The sequence below is a fragment of the Megalobrama amblycephala genome, linkage group LG13 (assembly GCF_018812025.1).
Source record: "Megalobrama amblycephala isolate DHTTF-2021 linkage group LG13, ASM1881202v1, whole genome shotgun sequence".
Taxonomy (NCBI): domain Eukaryota; kingdom Metazoa; phylum Chordata; class Actinopteri; order Cypriniformes; family Xenocyprididae; genus Megalobrama; species Megalobrama amblycephala.
In genome coordinates this window covers 29,117,291-29,136,696 of record NC_063056.1, presented here as the reverse complement: position 1 = coordinate 29,136,696, position 19,406 = coordinate 29,117,291, and the positions used below count along the sequence as shown (strand labels likewise).

Here is a 19,406-nt window from a genome sequence, read left to right as displayed (position 1 = left end):
GGTTTAACATAGAAATTCCTGTTATTCATTTTTAATACCCCCACCCCTCAATAATTTATTTCAATCAAAATAAATGGAAAAATGTTTAAATATAAAAGGAGGCAGTTGCATTTGCACATTGATTCTAATAAGCTGTAATGACCAGATTTAAATCCTTTTTCAGCAGCATTCATGTGGCCTGGCAGGACCCTGGATAGCTCCCGTCTTTGAAAGGTCACATAGCCACTCATGTAAACGCCAGCTAATTACATTGATAATGCACGCATGCAGGCAAAGCATGGGGCAGTTCATTTTTTTATCATGCCGTAATGCATATCACCAACTTTACAACGCTTATAGCTTGGAATGCATATTACATGACTGGCAAAAGGCACACTAATGATATGAATCCGCGACCATCAATGGAAACTGTCTGTAGCCCCCTCATTAATGGACAGGATTGACATGTCCAGAGCATTTCTGCGGAGAAACAATGCAAGTACTGACCGTTAATTGCGCCTCCGTTTCGGGTGGGATGAGCTTGTGGAAGTGATGACCGTAGCTAAAGTAGTAATGAGGGTCTATTGAATAACCCGATATGTTCAAGACCCTGAATCTTTCCAGTGCTGTCAATTAAAAAGAAATCTAGTAGGCTGAAACAAGCATAATAGTAATACATTTTGTTATCGTTTTTGTTTCGGTGTTAAAAATGAAACGAACTGCTGTCACGACGAGCTAACCTATTTTGACAAGCGACTAAATGACTGGATGGCTGTTTTAACGTCTTTTAATCCGGTGTAATCCCCTTTGCTTTAGATTAAATTATTATTGTTAATCCCAGAGGGTCTATGATTCTCCCAAATCTTCTAAATAATCACATGACCTTAAATCACCACTTAGAATGTTAAATAAAAAGTCAACAGTAAGGCTAATTCAATTGTGTATTAAAGTGTATTTGGGCTATACACAGTATAATACATGTTGTGTTTATGTGTGCATTTAAAATAATAAATAAGTGTAATGTATTTTATAGGCATAAAAGTATATTAATAAAATGAAATATGAAGGTTTGATTTGTTAGCATTAGTTAACTACATTAACAATAATGAATAATATATCTACAGCATTTATTAATCTTAGTTAATGTTAATCTCAACGTTTACTAATACATTTTTAATATTAAGTTATATTAACTAACATTAACATAGGTTAATAAATGCTGTAAGAATATATTGTTCATTGTTAGTTTATGTTAGTTAAGGCATTGATGTTAACAAATGAGACCTTATTGTAAAGTGTTACCAATGTAATGAATTTCACTTGTCTTTATTGTCTCCAGTCAGACTGTTTTTGTACATGCACTAAAGTTCATGCAGATCCTGTGAAGAGGCCTTTGAATTATTCTCTCTCATCAGATATTGTATCCTCCTGGGACCCAGGAACAGACTTTTGTTCTCTGTAGTGGACATTATATTTGAGTGATTTTCTCTGACAGCATAAATGTCACAGTTTTATGTCTGGATGTCCTGTAAAGAGCACATTCAGGGCTTTTCAGAGATACCAAATGTTCGGAGGTTTCACCATGTCCACTCCCTCTCCTTGGTCTTTAAATATGACTGACATTGATTTAGTGATCAAATTTAACACCCTTATGGAAATATGATAATATTTTGTTATTATCATTTACATCTGAATAATTTTCAAATTGTTTGTCATGAATCAACATCTCAGGAAAATGTTATGGGGTTTCTAATCAAAATATGACTTTCTGTTACAAAACAGAACATGGATTTTACACATGTCCACTGTAGAGGACAACAGGACTTAAATCAAGTTTATCAGGCATTTTAGGAGACACAACCAGTGAATAGCGAAATAAATTATGTATCAATATTCCTATGAATTATTAGATATTATTATGAAAATGGTGCCAATTATAACTCCCATTATTCCACTTCTTTTTTCATTACATGTTGCCCCAAGAACATATTAATATGCAAATTAGATACAATGTATAGATGCATTGTATTGAATGGGAAAACCCATGTATGGCTATTTTACCCACATATTGCATTAAAGTAATAAAATGGTATATCAATTAATTCCATTAAATCTTTCATAACATAGTTGAGAATCATCTTTAAACAAAATTTGGTTTAAAAAAAATCCTGAAGCCTAAAAATTGATTGGTGAATTAAAAAACAAACAAAACAAAAAAACCTATACCTATATAGTTTTTGCCTATACATGTCTTTTCATGTCATTTTATTTTTTTTAAAACTTAGTCCTGGTGTCCACTACACAGGACATAGCATAACATATGAATAAAATATAAATTTTCAAAAATGTTATTTTTTATTGTTTCTTATGCTCTAAACAATATAATGACGTGAAAAAATACTAAATTCAAAAAACTTTTTTTTTTTTCTGGGTCCCAGGAACATTTAGACTTCCTTATCTTAATTGATTATTTCTAGTTCCACACGTTTTAGTGTTTGTGAGCATTTACTGTATCTTTTGTTTACTGTAGACTATTGACTCGCATGTATGAAGTGTAGTTTAAAAATGTATTGTCAGTGCTCAGGGTCAGACTCACGATCTGAAAGTTGTTTTGAATTGAATAAGCAGTATTTCATTTAAAGTCTATGTTGGATTGGATTATTAACAGCATAAATGCTGTATGCAATAGATTTTTAAATAAAATGTGTTAAATTGATACTTTTTGCAAGTGCAAGCCACATGCCATGCTTTATGTATCTGTGACTGTTTTGTGTCAACAACAGTGCCCCTTTTGCCGACAGTAGTTTTATGCTTAAATACTCCAGTGCACATCTACCTCACACAGTTTGAGTGTTTGGCATGTTCCAGTGTGAAGCAATCAGGATGGATCAGATGCACATGAAGAGGGCAAATTTAGATAGAATGGGGCCATACAGTGATTGTGACTGCTTGTTGTGGCAGTGCCATTCGTATGACAGCCCCCCTTTGGCCAAAGAATCAAGGTGATAAACTGAGCCTTGAGTGACACAATCACACTCCCTGCCTTTATTTTAAGATGTTTTCCTGTCTATTCCTTCTTCAGCATCTGTCTCCTATACAGTCATAAGGTGCCGTGCATCTAACACCTGTTGATATTGTGGAGAAGTGGATTGTATGCACAAACAATGTAGAAACCAAACCCGGAAAAGGACATGATGCTCAGAGCTTTATTTCCATTTGTGGACAAGCAATGCAAGCTGATCTTTGAGTAGTAAGGCACACGCATCTGCAGGCAGGACTGGTGAGCAGAAAACACCACTACTCTTCATCATCTGCTGCGCCAGAGATGGAATAAGATTTCTCCTGTGTGTTGCTCTCCAGCGTATCATCCTCAGTTTTAACTGTTCTTTGGGAGAAAACAATGCAGAATATCAGCAGGCTAAAATTAAACACATTAATTCTACACTTTTTATTTTCTCAAAGCTCAACAGTACATTTTCTTTGTTTAAGTTTATGGATAGGATGCTTCGATTTATTTTTATTTTGCCATCACTCTCAGAAAAAAAGGTACAAAAGCTGTCACTGGGGTGGTACCCTTTCAAAAGGTACTAATATTTATTATTTAGTTACTAATATGTACCCTTTAGGGGTAAATAAGGTACAAAGGTGTATCTTTTGAAAGGGTACTGCCCTATTGACAGCTTTTGTACCTTGTATTTGCAGAGATAATTGAGAAAGGTCATAAAACACTGTAGAAAGAGAGAAAGGGAATGAGATGGGAATATGACTCAGGGCCAGAATTGGCCCCAAGTTCCTGCACAAACACCACAGAAAGAGCACATGCGCAAACCATGGTTCTGACAGAAAGCTTAATTTTAATGCTACCTGATAAGCACAGTCTTCCTCTCCGTCATCTCCACAGCCTGCTCTTGAGTGTAGTCCATAGTGGTGCCTGGGCCGCCAACCCCACCGGTGGTCCCATTAACAATACCTCCGCCATTACCTGTGGCATGGCCACCACCAACAGCTCCTCCAAGACCTGTGGCAGGGCCACCACCAAGACCTCCAGCAAGACCTCCGCCCACTGTATCTGCAACTCCTGCACCCAGGGCACCTGCAACACCTCTGGCTCCAGCACTGTGAACACTCATGCTGCCACTCATGATGGACATGGTTTGCATGCTCTGTGCGACGGAAGTCAGACGAGAGTCCTCGCCCTCAATGAGCTTCCTATGAACAACAATTAAGGAGGAAGGATTGAAGAAAACGGCACTTTCGAAATTATTCAATTCTGGTATGTTTTAAAGCTAAGTGTTTTTGGAGTTGTGGTATTTGTTTGGGTTTAAACTGTATTATTTGATCATAAGTTGCTAAATGTTACCTGTATGTGGTAATTTCAATCTCAAGGGACATCTTCACATTGAGCAGATCTTGGTATTCACGCATGAGGAGCGCTATCCTCTGTTTGGAGGACTTCAGCTCAAGCTGCAAGGCCTCAATTCTTGCCTGACAAAAAACATCAGATGTGTTTATCATATATTAAATTTCTTTTTTCGATTTTACTTTGTATGTAGGCCAAAGCATATTTGTTTCACCTGCAGTTCTTCTAGTTCTTTTCTGTACTTTTCCTGAGTCTCACGGATCTGTGCTTCCAAAGCCTCATTTTTGGTGTTCAAAGAGTCCAAATCACGCTGCTTATTTTGAATCTAAAAAACAATGAATGAATGTTATACTGTGTTAATTTTGGATGTTGTCATAGTAAAAATGAACAAAGTATAAAATATTTTTTGTCCAATGTAAGCATGTTAAAGAAAGATCATTATTACTTACATCCTTCTTCGCAGTGACAATTTCCTGTCTCACGCTTCGCACCTTGTCCACATGTTTTGTTGTTTTGTTGTTGAGATCATCAAATTTAGTTTTGTACCAAGAATCCATTTCCTGCACAAAAATGTTGTTTTGTTAATATGAAGACCAGGGAGTGTTGTAACACATTTTGTTTAAACTTCTAACTCAGTGTTTTGTGTGCGTGCGTGCGTGCAATGTTGCAGCCACCTCAGTTCCAAACATTTTATGTCGTGTAAAAATACCCACCTGCAAATTCTTAGCTGCAATGTCATCATACTGGTGTTGGATCTGCTTGAGAGCGGTTGAGAGGTCGGGGAGACTGTAGATGTCCATTGCTGTGGCGTGGGCTGAGTATATTTGTTTCATAAGATCGTCGATTTCCTGAAAGCGTTCGGTTTTGAAATATTAAAACATTTCGATTTTATTTATCAAGTACAAGAATATTTTGAGTTTTAATTACCTGTTTGTGTACTCTTTGAAGGAATTCTAGTTCCACCTCCAGGTTTTCTAGCTGCTTCTCCAAAGCAATGCGCGCGGAGGTTGCGGCATCAACATCCTGAGAATATAAAAGATAAGATATCTCATTCTATCACTTTTCTTTGCTTATAAAAATAAATGTTATAAGTTTTATGGGAATCATACCGGACGGAAAGCTTTCAATGTCAAGCTCGGCTTTCTTCCTCATCTCTAAGGCCTCTTCATATTTAATCTTAATCATCTCCAACTGACCCGCCATAGCATCCTTTGCAGCAATAGCAAGGTCCTTTAAAATTAATTGAAAGTGTTATCATATAGCCTAATTCACATACTTGTCAAAGTCAGACAGTATTCTCTCCTCAATTCGAATTATCGCCTCAGAGTTTCTTATCCAACACAACATTGGGCATATTGAAGAGTCTCAAAACAGCCATGTGTAAATATGTATTAATATTTTACGGACAATTCAAGTCATTTACAAATAGGCTAGACGTTAAACTATATGGCTGAATATATATAGGCTACCAGGCCTACATTTATTGTAGTCGTTTAAAAAGAAAGAAAGAAAGAAAGAAAAAAAAAAAAAAAAAAAAAAAAATATATATATATATATATATATATATATATATATAAGGCTATTTTATGCATTCAAATGGTTACCCGCTGCAGTCTCATCTGGTCAGCCAGCCTCTTCAGCTCCTTGAGTTGCTCCTCGTACAGCAAGCGTAGGCCGGTTGGCTTCAAGAATCGATTCTTTAGGGCCTCGATTTCCGTCTCCAACAATTTGTTTTGCTGCTCTAGCGACCGGACCTTTGTTTCGACAGGAGAATAAGGAAACACAGTACGCGTGTTATGAGCTCTGTCTGTATGCCCACAGGAGTGCGAATAATGCGCTTTATCTCGTGAGCCAGCAGTGGCATTTCCACACTGCCAGTGAGCGCGACGCATTCAAGCGTGGCCAGATCAGACAAATGCTGTCAAAGATGGCTCTAAAAATGAGGCTTGTTTCCAAGAGCATTAAGAGCAATGCTAAAGAATGTAAAATATAGCATATTTGTTAGGCTATCAGTTATAGTAGCTTATGATGTTATAATTTAAATTCATATGTGACATAACTGATATTAGCTACACACTTAAAAAGAAAGGTTATTGGTATAGTTCCATGAAGAAATGCTAATATACATGGATATAATATACATGGTTAATATACAATATCTTTTTATTCCACAAAAGGTTCTTTATTGTGAAAGAAAGTTCTTTAGATCATAAAATGTTCTATATAAAATATATATATATATATATATATATATATATATATATATATATATATATAGGCCTATATATTCTTTTAAGAACAGTTCACTGAATGGAACAAAGAAAATGTTCTTTGGCATCGCTGTCCTTGGAACCTTTAATTTTAAGACTGTATAATGCAATGTTTTGTTTTGTTTGTTTTCTTGTTTTTTTTTTTTTTTTTAGTGCAAGTGCGCTTGCCTTCTCAATGTATGCTGCCAGTCGATCGTTGAGCAGAACCATTTCTTGTCTCTCATTGGTTCGTGTGCTGAGGAATTCACGGTTTTCGGCAGCAGCCTGTTCAAGATCGACCCCTGGACCCCCTCCACTAAGACAGATGGCTCCCATTCCGAGACTGCAATAAATTCATATTTAGCACAATTTGAATTCCAAGGTAAAACGCCATGAGACCAACTGTGAGTGTGAAGTGAATGCAAGGTGATGTTACTGATGGTGAAGATTTATTTATTTGTCACTTTGGGGTTTATTAGGTCACACAGTTATTGAGAGCGCTCGAGTCTCCTAGAGGCTGTGTGTGAATTGTAACGGATTAATAAGTCAAATGAAAAAGTTCTAACAAAGCAATTATTTGCAGTCAGTCAATAAAATATATGAAAAAGTACTAATTAAATACGAAACTCTATTAAAGCCACCTATTTGCAAGCAACCCAGTTTTTATATTAGTTTTGTTTTGTGGTTAATTAAAAAAATTCTTAAATCATTATATAGCCTATATCATATAAATAATCATTATATATAATAAGAAAAAATATAAATAAGAACTCATGAGGACAAACTTATAACAATAAAAAGTCACTATAACAAAGGAATTTTAAGCATACTGTAGTTACACAACTATTTAAAGTATTATTAATTATATATTTTATTTGCTAAGTGTAATACAAAATATATTAAAAATATATCTTCCATAAAGTGGAATTTTGGAATTTATATTTTACATGGGAGTGTGTAAAATATAAACACACATACACATATAAAACACTGTAAAAAAATTGTTGGTTTAACTTAGTTTAACTAAGTTTCCTGGTTGTCTTAAAATTTTGAGTTCATTGAAATTAAAAATTTGAGTTAATACAATGAAGGCGATTTGTTTAATCAACCGAAACTCAAAACAGAAAAATATTATGTTATCTTAACCACAATGTTGTGATGAATGAAAATATATTTTTTTACAGTGTATATATATAGTAATGTTATATATGTGGATGGATATAATACTCATTAATAAAATTACTTTTACTATATATTTGTACTGTATAAAATTACTATTGCAAAACGCTTACACTGTGCACCTCCTATAAATGTCAGAAATCATGAATTCCATTGCTGGGCAGAAAAAAAAAAATTCTCCTCTTCAATAGGTTTAAAAATTAGCATTTAGGCTGATGCATATGATGATGTTCTGTATTGTTCCTTTGCTTCTGTGCTGACAGGATGGGCGATGCTTACCCAGTCATGAGAGGCTGGCTGCGTGAGGATGAGATGGTCCTCCGGCCCACTGCCATGCTGCTTCTCACAGCCGTGGCATTACGGGAGTAGCTGGCTGAACGGCACCTCCCGACATCCCGTCTGACAGGAGAAGGGCTGCTGACCCTCACCTGGTAAGAGGAGGTGCTGGTGTCCTCGAAGTGGCGGCGATAGGATGAGATCCTTTCTGGGCTGCGACTCATCATGGGTCAGTGGCTAAACTTTTAGGCCTTACTTTGCTGATGTTCCTCTTGCAAGCTCTGTTCACAAATCCACACTCTCAGAGGTCCAGGCATTTTATACTCAGCTATAAACATGAGTCAGTGCTTTGGGAATGTTGAGCCTCTGCACCATCAAGAAATGGGCCTGTCACTCAAACATCTGTCAGGGTCTTGAGAGGTGTTGAAGGGAGGGTTAAATTAAGAGGAGGTGCAGTCGTGATGTGATGTGCTTTGATATGTAAGGATTTTAATTACGCATGCTTCAGTGTCACAGGGTCAGTCTGTGCAAAGGGATACTGATATGTGAGAGATGACATTAATCTGGTCACTATTTATATGGAAGTATGTGTAAAAATGAGAAATGCAAAGGGAAATGAACCCCAGTGTTTTTCTATGGCCTGTCTGAGATTCATGCTTGAGATGACTAAAGGATGTAAGTGGGAAGTCCTCGCAACCTAAAGAACCTCAAATATATTTTTTCTTAAAAATGGTGCAGATGGTATTAGAGTAGCAGCCAAATTATGCTCTGATCTTTTTCATTACACAATGCTGTTGTTTTTTTTTGTTTTTGTTTTTTAATGCTGACCGAATGTGGTTTATGAGATTCTTTCCAACGATCTAAGATTTGCCAGGCATGTGGGAGAAAGGCTGGGTCTGCATCTCTCTGAGATGTGAACAGTGGCTAAATGAGCTGAATCACTCAGGCGTTATTTTACTCCTGCTATCTCATTCAATTACAGTACATTAGTCACTCCTGTATGTGCTCATTATACAGAAAAAAAACAATGACAGCATTGATAAAGACAATAGGATAGCCTCTTTATTGTCAATAATAAGGCAGCATTGTCTTTGTCCAGTTGTATTTGAGGCAGCTTTGCTCAGTTATAATTAAAACTACTTTTTTATTTCGGATTTATCGGTGAAAGACGGCTTTATCACATCCACATTAATGGCATGGTACACATAATTCTTATCATCGTATACATACTTATGGCTCAGACACATGCTAGCGTGTAAGAAATTCTGATGATATGATTATAAAATGGCAGTACATCGTATAGCTCTTCTTGTCACAGATGACTTTGCAACATGTATAAGTCAATAACAAAGGCTTATAAAGTGCCAGTCAGATTATGTATGCTGAAGAGGGTTTTCTTATTGGTAGAAATTGTTGAACATTTACAATACAGTTTGGAATCTGTAATCTTTAAATGTTTTTGAAAGAAGTTACATGCTGACTAAGGCTGCATTTATTCAATCAAAAGTACAGTAAAACAGTACATTGTGAAATATGATGAAAAATTTTAAATAATTGTTTTAATATATTTTAAAATGTCATTTATTCATTATGACTTTACTGTATTTTTTTGATCAATTTAATGCAACCTTGCTGAATAAAAAATAAGAATGTTATTTCTTTTAAAATAAATATATATTACACATAAACTATCTTAAAGTGTTTTGTCTTGATAGTTTTATCTCACTAAATTACATGAATTATGTTTACATCAGATTTTTTATATTTTGTGAAGAAAATGCGAGTAATTCTCGCCTGTGCATGATGACATTCAAATGAAGTTACACCCTGAATTTTAATATTTGAGGTTAGGGGTTTGTTTAAATATACATTTAATTATTGAGCAGATTCTTTTATCAAAAATGCAGGATAATAATGCACATATACTTTTTTCAGCTAAGCACAATACACACAATGTGGCATTCAAGTTTTATTTTCAAGAATACAAAAACAACGCTCCACTTAATTTTATACAGTACTATGCAAACTCCATAAATCATTGGATAAAAGTTATATTTTCGGCCTGATTTTTGGATTGCTTGCTCAAAATATTTAGGTTTAAGCATTAGGCAAATAGCCATCAGCCCTTTGAACAGAAATCGTAACATACACACTGCACACCACTGCACTTCCCATTCCAACTACAGTAGGCTATGTATGTCAAATGAAATATCGGAGTAGAATGTGCATTGATCACAACATGTAGTATAGTGCATCTTGGCTTATAATGTAATCACACAATTTCTTTACTTCCAGTCAATACCATTGAATTATCCAGTCTTAGTAGCACATTTTAGCTCTGTATCAATTGAGATTCAGTCAAACTTCTATCACAGTGTTGACATAACTGCAACGGAACAATCACTCTTTGGTTTGTATTAATTCACGTTCTGCCCATTCTTGCCATCCGCCTGGAAAATGCTGAACCCTATCAGAAGAGAGAAAATCAATTAGGCAACAAAGGCCATACAAACAGAACTTCAATATACTGTAGTGTAGCATATTGATATAAAAACAAATCTGGTTTAAATGTGCATTTTCTGTTTCTTCTTCAGTGAAGGCATTATTAAGGCATGGAATTTTAACCTTTTTCAGGCCAATTACCTCTTGGTGGACAGACACCTGGAGTACACTGAATAAAATTTACAGTAGACCTGCCTATAAATGTGTGCATACTATATTAAAGGTACACTTACTGTTGTCAAAAGTACTGACTTCTATACCAAGTCGGCAGTGAAATTTTAAAAATGTGACGCTTTGAGCGCTGTTGAGCGGATTCGTGAACACCTCTGATTGGCCTTTGTTTTCACACGTTCAATATGTCTGTGATTAATTACAATGATCAACGCACGGGAGCGTCTGAAAGAACACGGAAGTGTTTGAATTTGAAAGCAGATGTCTTATTATAGATAAGACGTGTATAGATAAGACGTGTGTATCTGTGTAAGTGCTCGGTGAAGAGCTTCATTGATGTCTATTTACAACATACTATTGAAGTGTTGATCATTGTAGCCAATCACAGACATATTTGATGAGCGTGTGAACACAATGGCCAATCAGGTGTTCACGAATCCGCTCAACAGCACTCAAAGCATCACATTTTTAAAATTTCAGTACCGACTTGGTATCGAAGTCGGTACTTTTGACAACACTAACACTATGTGTGACTCGTCATATACATAAACAGAGAGAAGTAGCTCTGGATACAATGTTCTTCCACAAGACTCATGCAGTTTTGCTTATTAACCACTAGAATGCCAAAAAGAAAGTTACATAGTGTACATTTAATGTATTTAAATACTTGTAATAAGAATAACAATGAAAAATCATTAAAACAGAGATGGCAAAACCTAAATAGGGCTGTGATGACCTTTGATTTGGCCTGCCATGCCATATCAGGAGGAGAAAAATAGTAAATAAACATGCCATTGAAGCATATCTTCATTTCATTTCTAATATATCCATTTGTTTGACCTTTTTTGTCTTATTTAAATGTAGAGAATATAAAATGTAACCTTTACTTTCAGCCTAAGGCCCTCAATCAAGTTTGATTTTTGGCCCATCGTAGTAAACCGTTTGGGCACCCCTGCATTAAAATAATCATTATTGACGTACAGAACCATATACATCATGTACATTACAATTTAATGTTACTTAATATACATTTTTATGTAGGAGGGATAATAGCTGAACTTCAGCTTTGGTTGAAGTTAGCTTAATATTACATTTTTGATTAATACTTTTGATTTTTTTTTTTCTTTATCAAATTTACTTTCAAATCAAATACTAATTGGTAAATACCCATTTGATGACCCCTGCCGTAAGGTATAACAGATGCTGTAAATGCCATATTTAGAGTCGTTTTCTTTTATTTCTGGACTGAAAAAAATAATAGTCCTAAAAAGTCATCCTTTTCAAAGTTTTGTTTAGAAATCAAACTAAAACAAGCACTGGTTCTATAATAAGCATAATTTCTCACTTGGTGTATCCTAAAGACACTGCAGTTTCCAGGGCAGTTTTGCTTCTTACACCAGCTAGGCAGGTGAACACTATATTTTGGGATTGTGATGGCATATCTCCTCCGTATTTCTCCTTGAATTCATCAGGTTTGAGCTGGAGAGCTCCGTTCAATTGTCCCACTGCAGATGAGAGGGTACAGTATTGTAATTTATATAATGTTCATTTAAATATACAGTAAAAGGATGAGAACAGTCACTGACTTACGTGGAACGTTAACTGATCCCTGTATGTTCCCGTATTCCCTGAGTTCCCACGGCTCGCGGACGTCTATAACCACACTAGATCGGGACACCAGCAGTTTCTTCAGCTGCTCATATGACACATCTATTGAAGGCTGGCTAGAAGAGCTGAAATTTCGTAATGAAGCACCATCATAACGAATGACGCGGATATCTGAAAGATCACATACACACACACTTGACCAACAGAGGCAGTTCTTTTGCAAGACGTATAGTTGTCATTATGTGCTAGTATACCTCTTAAAATAAAAATATCACCTTTTAGAGCAATTTATACAAGCTCGTGTTTTTTAAAAGTACTTATAACAGCCCAAACCTTTTAAAAAACGTAGAGGGAAAAAGCACATATGTTAAGCGGTAAAGATTTTACAGAACTATCGATGTCAATCAAGATGTATTACATTTAGCTGTTAAATGCACACTGCAACATTTCAACACTCACGCTGTAAGCAACGTAAATGTGTCCAGCATGAACTCGTTGTCAGAGGTCTTGTGACAGGAATGACACTTCTGCTCGCTAAAACGCGGACAAAACTTCTTGTCAGCCGTGAATACACATTTAATGCCATGCTAGAATTTAAAGCAAAGAAAGCGACAGAATGACGATGTTACTTTCTTCCTTGTTTTATATTTAAATATTAACGAAAACACGGTGAGACCGAGTCTAGGTTATATAGCACGATTTCAGCTACCACTACTCCTACACGCATGCGCACAAATACTATTACGTATTACCAGTGACGTAGGCTATTTCCTTTTCTTTTTCGTTTTTATTTGCGTTTTCTTTATATTTTCTCCTTTCCCTTTTTTCTGTTTAGCAAAGTATTTTATTTTGACATGCAAGTGTTTATTTGCCATAACCTGAAATGGTTATGGATATGTCATGTTAATGCATAATATACGTTTAACACATGCTGCTATGCGATGCAGGAATGTTCATGCACAATAAAATATATAATGCACTTATGCAAAAAAAAAAAAAAAAAAAAAAAAAAAAAAAAAAAAAAAAAAAAATATATATATATATATATATATATATATATATATATATATATATATATATATATATATATATATATATATTATATTATATATTTAATTCTCAAATATCTCTTTTCTGTTTACGTTTATACAAAACACTACGGTACTTTTAAAAATGTTCCGGCTGAGAAACGAGTTTGGCCATACAAGTATCCGTAGCGCGTCATTGAGGATGTGACCACGTGACATGTGTGATACTTGTGCTTTCTGTTCTTCTTTTCCAAATGCCACTAAATACGCTGACAAACTCTGTTAATCAAAATACAAACTGTCTTGGGATTGCTAGATTCCTGATTGTCGAAGTGTTAGATCCGAACACCAAACTACCGACAGAAATTCTTTCGTATTTATAAACTTAGAAGCATATGCAAGTTATTAGCCTCGCTCTTCCACCTGGCCACTTGACAACTGACGTTAACTTGGTTGCGAGCCTGGAAAGGAGGGGAACATAAACAGGGTGAGTTGGGTTTATTACTATAAGCCAACGACCTTTTTACTGTTATAGCCACTATTTTTTAAACAACCATGTGTTATAAACAGATCTTACTTAATACTAGGGAAGCAAAGGCCTTTAACCAGCCGGTACCTGCTGTCAGTACTTGTATCAGTTACCTGGGCAAGTCTCAGGTGTCGTGCTCTTGTTTGCTTTGGTACAGTGGCTTGCTATTCTCTCAAATGTGTTTATTATCCTCAATTACCGATTCGTCAGTTATAGATAATGGTTATATTGCTGACAGGATAAACTGTCTTCAAATGCTGTCATCTTTTAAACAGTATACATGTGTTTCGGATAGAACGAGTTGTCGGGCATTGCAGTGTTTGATATTTGAGATGGATATTCCAGAGCTTTCAAGAGCTTTATTTTCTTCAGTAAAAACAAACATTGTTGTGGGGGAAAAAACTGAATAAGAAATAGCTATATTGTCAGTTTACATGTTGTGCATATTGATTTTAGTACTTTTTAGACTTTTAGTTACATTGGATTATTTTATTATAATTCTATTACATTTTTGGCAGTTTTTAGCCTTTATTTACATTTGATATATGGAATCGAGTTTGTACATATATATGTGTGTGTGTGTGTATATATATATATATATATATATATATATATATACACACACATATATATATATATATACACACACATATATACATGTACAAACCCGATTCCAAAAAAGTTGGGACATTGTACAAATTGTGAATAAAAACAGAATGCAATGATGTGGAAGTTTCAAATTTCAATATTTTATTCAGAATACAACATAGATGACATATCAAATGTTTAAACTGAGAAAATGTATCATTTTAAGGGAAAAATAAGTTGATCTCAAAAAAGTTGGGGCAAGGCCATGTTTACCACTGTGTGGCATCCCCTCTTCTTTTTATAACAGTCTGCAAACGTCTGGGGACTGAGGAGACAAGTTGCAGAGAAAACGCCTGCGCTTCTGGATCATGTTTAGATATGGCTTCTTTTTTGACCTATAGAGTTTTAGCCGGCAACGACGAATGGCACGGTGGATCACCGACAATGTTTTCTGGAAGTATTCCTGAGCCCATGTTGTGATTTCCATTACAGTAGCATTCCTGTATGTGATGCAGTGCAGTCTAAGGGCCCGAAGATCACGGGCATCCAGTATGGTTTTCCGGCCTTGACCCTTACGCACAGAGATTGTTCCAGATTCTCTGAATCTTTGGATGATATTATGCACTGTAGATGATGATAACTTCAAACTCTTTGCAATTTTTCTCTGAGAAAATCCTTTCTGATATTGCTCCACTATTTTTCGCCACAGCATTGGGGGAATTGGTGATCCTCTGCCCATCTTGACTTCTGAGAGACACTGCCACTCTGAGAGGCTCTTTTTATACCCAATCATGTTGCCAATTGACCTAATAAGTTGCAAACTGGTCCTCCAGCTGTTCCTTATATGTACATTTAACTTTTCCGGCCTCTTATTGCTACCTGTCCCATCTTTTTTGGAATGTGTAGCTCTCATGAAATCCAAAATGAGCCAATATTTGGCATGACATTTCAAAATATCTCACTTTCAACATTTGATATGTTATCTATATTCTATTGTGAATAAAATATAAGTTTATGAGATTTGTAAATTATTGCATTCCTTTTTTATTCACAATTTGTACAGTGTCCCAACTTTTTGAGAATCGGGTTTATATATGTGTATATGTGTGTGTGTGTGTATATTTAATAACATTTTATAATTACAGTGGATTGTTTAATGAATAATTTTTATATATAATTTAATATAGTTATTTTATAATTATATTATTCTTTTTAAACTATTATAATTAATAATTTAAGTCATTTTGTGCCCAGCTTGGGAGTGTGCTGAGGTCCTCAGGTGAATGTGTTATGTGATAATGTAGGCTTCAGAAACACAATTTTAACTGTACTGGGGGCTCTCATACTTAATCAATGATTTTTTTTTTTTTTTTTTTTACTCTAGATACAAATGCGTTTAAAAGACCCCTTCTCTTTAAAAACCGCAGACATGACCAAGCGGTCTAACAAGCCAAAGAAGCCTCGTGATGAAGAATCATCTGACGAAGTTGGCGGTAAGGAAAGGTTTTGATGCCAATACCATTTTTCATTCTAGTACATTGTTCATGGTACATTTGATGCCCATTGCAAAATCATAGAGAGGCATACAAAGCATTTATCAGACATTAAGGATCTATCATGCATGTACTAATTCCTTTGTAATTCCGATTCAGATAGTGGATTTAACAATGCTCATATAGAGCTGTAAACTCTTCAGTAAAAATGTATATTCTTGTGTCATTCAGGGTTGACTTGCCAGCATGTGAGCAGGGCTGTGGACCTCAGCTCAGTGAAGAAGGCAGTGACAGGCAGTCTGTGGTCTGTATGCTCCGATTGCCTTAAAGAGAGGAATGTGCCTGAGGGAGAACCAGCAGGAGCACATGACATCCTTGTGTGCCTCAAGTGTGGGTTCCAGGTGAGATCTTCTCACTCTGCAGCACTAAATATTTTGTGTTACAATGTATGCAGTTCTGTCAGTGCGCGGTGACATATTTCACAAATATTAGAAACTTTACTGGCAAAACACAATTTATTAAGATATTTTCCACACATGGCTGGGTAAATGACATGTTTTTTGACAAGCATTTATGCGTTTTTGTGTAAAAATGTATGTGCTTAAATTCACACTGATGTGTGAATATGTTGCTTAAAAATTTGGGGTCAGTAAGACTTTTACTTTATATTTGTTTTGGGTCATTTAAGCTGTTCAGCCCATTTGGGAGTATGGCAGAGACTTTATTTAACCTTGATTTGACAGTGGGAAAAAACTTGACCAGATCATAATATATATGGCAACCTTGCTAATGTTGCTCTCTTCCAGGGCTGTAACCAGGCAGAAACTCAGCATTCCACAAAACACCAGCAAACTCATCGCTCTGACTCACACTGTATCACAATCAGCCTCAGTACATGGAAGGCCTGGTAGGAAACGTCAATTGATTACTATATTGCATGATTATTTTACCATTTATCCATCAGTAAGATTATTATTATTATTTTTTTTAAAGAAATAAATAAGGCTGCATTTAATTTTAGTATTTACATTGTTTTTATATAAAAATGCTGTTCTTTCTATTCAACTTTCTATAAGAAAAAAGTTATTTGCAAATTTGAATGATTTCTGAAGAATCATGTGATACTAAAGACTGGAGTAATGGCTGCTAAAAATTCAGCTTTAACATCACAGGAATAAATTACATAATTGATTAAAATACAAAACAGTTCATTTAAATGCAATACTATTTCACAATAATTGTTTTTTACTGTATTTTTGGTCAAATAAATGCAGCTTTCAAAGACTTAATATATTGCATTTTGACATTAGTTGATGGTTTTTCTCTCCTTTTAACAGGTGCTTTGAATGTAAGGAAGAGCTCTCCACTCACTGCAATAAGAAAGCCCTGGCTCAGACTCTGGACTTCCTGCAGAAGCACTCAGCAAAAGCCACCTCAGGTATTTATTCCACAGGAAAACAAACAGAAGTGTGATTTGATCTTTAATTATTGGAAAACACCTATTTTTTCTTCTGCTAATAGTAGTGACAGTCATTTTGGTTATGCCTGTCTTTTACACTACGGCAACATTTTCGAACCTCGAAAACAGAGACTTTTGAAAACACTGCAGACGCCGTTTTATTTTGAAAACACCGGGGTTGCGTTTCAGTATAAATGGACCGAAACGACTTTTGAAAACGATGGCGTCGCTGCCCACGTTTGCTCTGCGTATCCTTGATGACCGTGTAAACAATACCATGGAGACTGAACTGCAATCTTTGCTGGCTTTGTTGTCATTTTTAGCAGCCATTGTGCAGATAAACTCTGCATTTTTTAATACTGCAGCTGCCTACATGCACAAGAGGCAGCTATTTACACTTGAACGTGCATGCCCAGTGTGTATGAACGGTCATGTGACATGCGTTTTCGGTCGTGTAGTGTAGACGGAGATCGTTTCTGAAATGCTGTGGAAACGCCAGTGTAGACAAGGATCGTTTTCTTTTTAAAATGCTGTTTTAAAATGAAAATGCACTAGTGTAAACGGGGCCTGTGATAGAAGCTGACTCTTCTTTACAGATTAAAACCTGAAAATTGCCTTGTTTTCTAAAGCTTTTGGGAGCTCAAATAAGAGCTGGGTTTTCTTTCAAATAGCTCTTTTAGAAGCTCCTCATTGTTTCTCTATGCATAGCAATGCCATGTTGGCACATCTGTCGTCACTGACCTTTGTCCGGGGATGATTCGTTTTTAGTTTTCTAGATACAATGAGGAGACATACACAGTCTTCAGAAAGCACTGTGATATTTCATAGATAAAAAATCTGCTTCTTGAGTTTTCTTGAGTTCCCTCTCCTACATTCACTTGAATTCAGTTTTGTATGTATTGCATTTTTCACAATATATAAGGCTTTTCAAACTTGAAAGCATTAACCTTGGGTCATTCTAAACCCCAGGTAAATAGAATCCTGGGTTATTTTGTCTCACATTTCACACTACTCATTCTTTATTTATTAATCCTAGGTATTTATAGTCTGAAATTTCACAAGGTACATTTCTAAACCCTTTCACATACTTATTTGAATATTTGTGGTGTCTGCAACCATGATTGAATACATACAGTACACAACTGACCTGTTCAAATAATGACTAGTCTCACTTACTCAATTTAAAAAAAAAAAAAATTTATACAGTGCACAGCTTTTCGGTTACTGTACGAACCTCAAAATATATAACTGTGATATTTTCAATTTCTAATAATTTCTTAATATACACAGCAATGCGGGGTTAACCGTGCAAAAGTTGTGCTAACTCTGTTTTCACAATAACTTTGGCCAGTTATAATCGAGAATATTTATGATAATATTGATTAATTAATTTGCTATTCAGTTAAATGTATTAATTATTGTAATAAAGGGGTGCTTCATTTGGCAGTAGGGTACCGTACAGAAACTGCTGTAAAGACTTAAAACTGCTTAAAGACAAACTACACTGACACCCTCATTTTTAGCATTAATTTCTCTCTTATAGATGATATATTAAACTTTGTGGTACTGGAATCACATGCTGTTGGTTCAGTCTTTAGCTTCTGCATGTCATTTTGTCTGTCATACAGCAGCTCCATGGCTCCACCTAGAGCTCTAGTAGCATCGCTGCCTTGGATGCATGATGAAGTTGCTCTGCTACACTTTTGTTTTTAGTCTGTTGGAGTGATTTATGAACTTGCCATTTTTCCCTAGAGCAGGAGGCTTAACCCCAGGTTGCTCGAGTGGGACTGTCCTTGTAGTAAGAGTATACACAACTTCTAGGAATGCATAGTGTAGTATTTTAAATCCTGTTCCTTATTTATAACCCCACAGCACAGTAGAAATACTCCTTTGATTATTTAGGTTCACCATTAGTTCTCCACCTTCTAGTCTTGATGTTTCTTGGAGAAGTTGTTTCCAAGGTCATGTCCATGTGCGTCATGATC

The 19,406-nt window shown here is 35.6% G+C and overlaps 3 protein-coding genes across 4 annotated transcripts in view; 1 reads left to right on the top strand and 2 right to left on the bottom strand.

Moving 5' to 3' along the window:
- Positions 1–3,171: 3,171 nt before the first annotated feature.
- On the bottom strand, positions 3,172–9,594 carry zgc:172323 (uncharacterized protein LOC564165 homolog). The gene is given in 12 exon segments (XM_048153140.1): positions 3,172–3,364; positions 3,844–4,188; positions 4,340–4,464; positions 4,554–4,664; positions 4,789–4,899; positions 5,053–5,187; positions 5,267–5,362; positions 5,449–5,460; positions 5,462–5,569; positions 5,944–6,093; positions 6,778–6,931; positions 8,047–9,594. Coding segments are annotated over 12 exon segments (1,659 nt in total). The 5' UTR covers positions 8,271–9,594; the 3' UTR covers positions 3,172–3,276.
- Positions 9,595–9,999: 405 nt separating this feature from the next.
- On the bottom strand, positions 10,000–13,088 carry tstd3 (thiosulfate sulfurtransferase like domain containing 3). The gene is made up of 4 exons (XM_048153141.1): positions 12,784–13,088; positions 12,307–12,495; positions 12,062–12,221; positions 10,000–10,510 (listed from the first exon to the last, which is right to left on the bottom strand). Exons 1-4 carry the CDS (start codon positions 12,908–12,910, stop codon positions 10,444–10,446), a joined length of 543 nt encoding a protein of 180 aa, XP_048009098.1. The 5' UTR covers positions 12,911–13,088; the 3' UTR covers positions 10,000–10,443.
- Positions 13,089–13,536: 448 nt separating this feature from the next.
- The window catches only part of usp45 (ubiquitin specific peptidase 45), a 35,169-nt gene continuing 29,299 nt past the window's right edge, over positions 13,537–19,406 (top strand). The window contains exons 1-5 of one of the 2 annotated variants that reach the window (XM_048152843.1): positions 13,537–13,839; positions 15,897–15,962; positions 16,194–16,363; positions 16,769–16,869; positions 17,300–17,400. In XM_048152843.1, the coding sequence (XP_048008800.1) occupies positions 15,899–15,962; positions 16,194–16,363; positions 16,769–16,869; positions 17,300–17,400 (436 nt within the window). In that variant the 5' untranslated portion in view covers positions 13,537–13,839; positions 15,897–15,898. Of the gene's footprint in view, positions 13,840–15,853; positions 15,963–16,193; positions 16,364–16,768; positions 16,870–17,299; positions 17,401–19,406 lie in introns of both variants that reach the window. The other variant, XM_048152842.1, reaches the window with a different exon arrangement.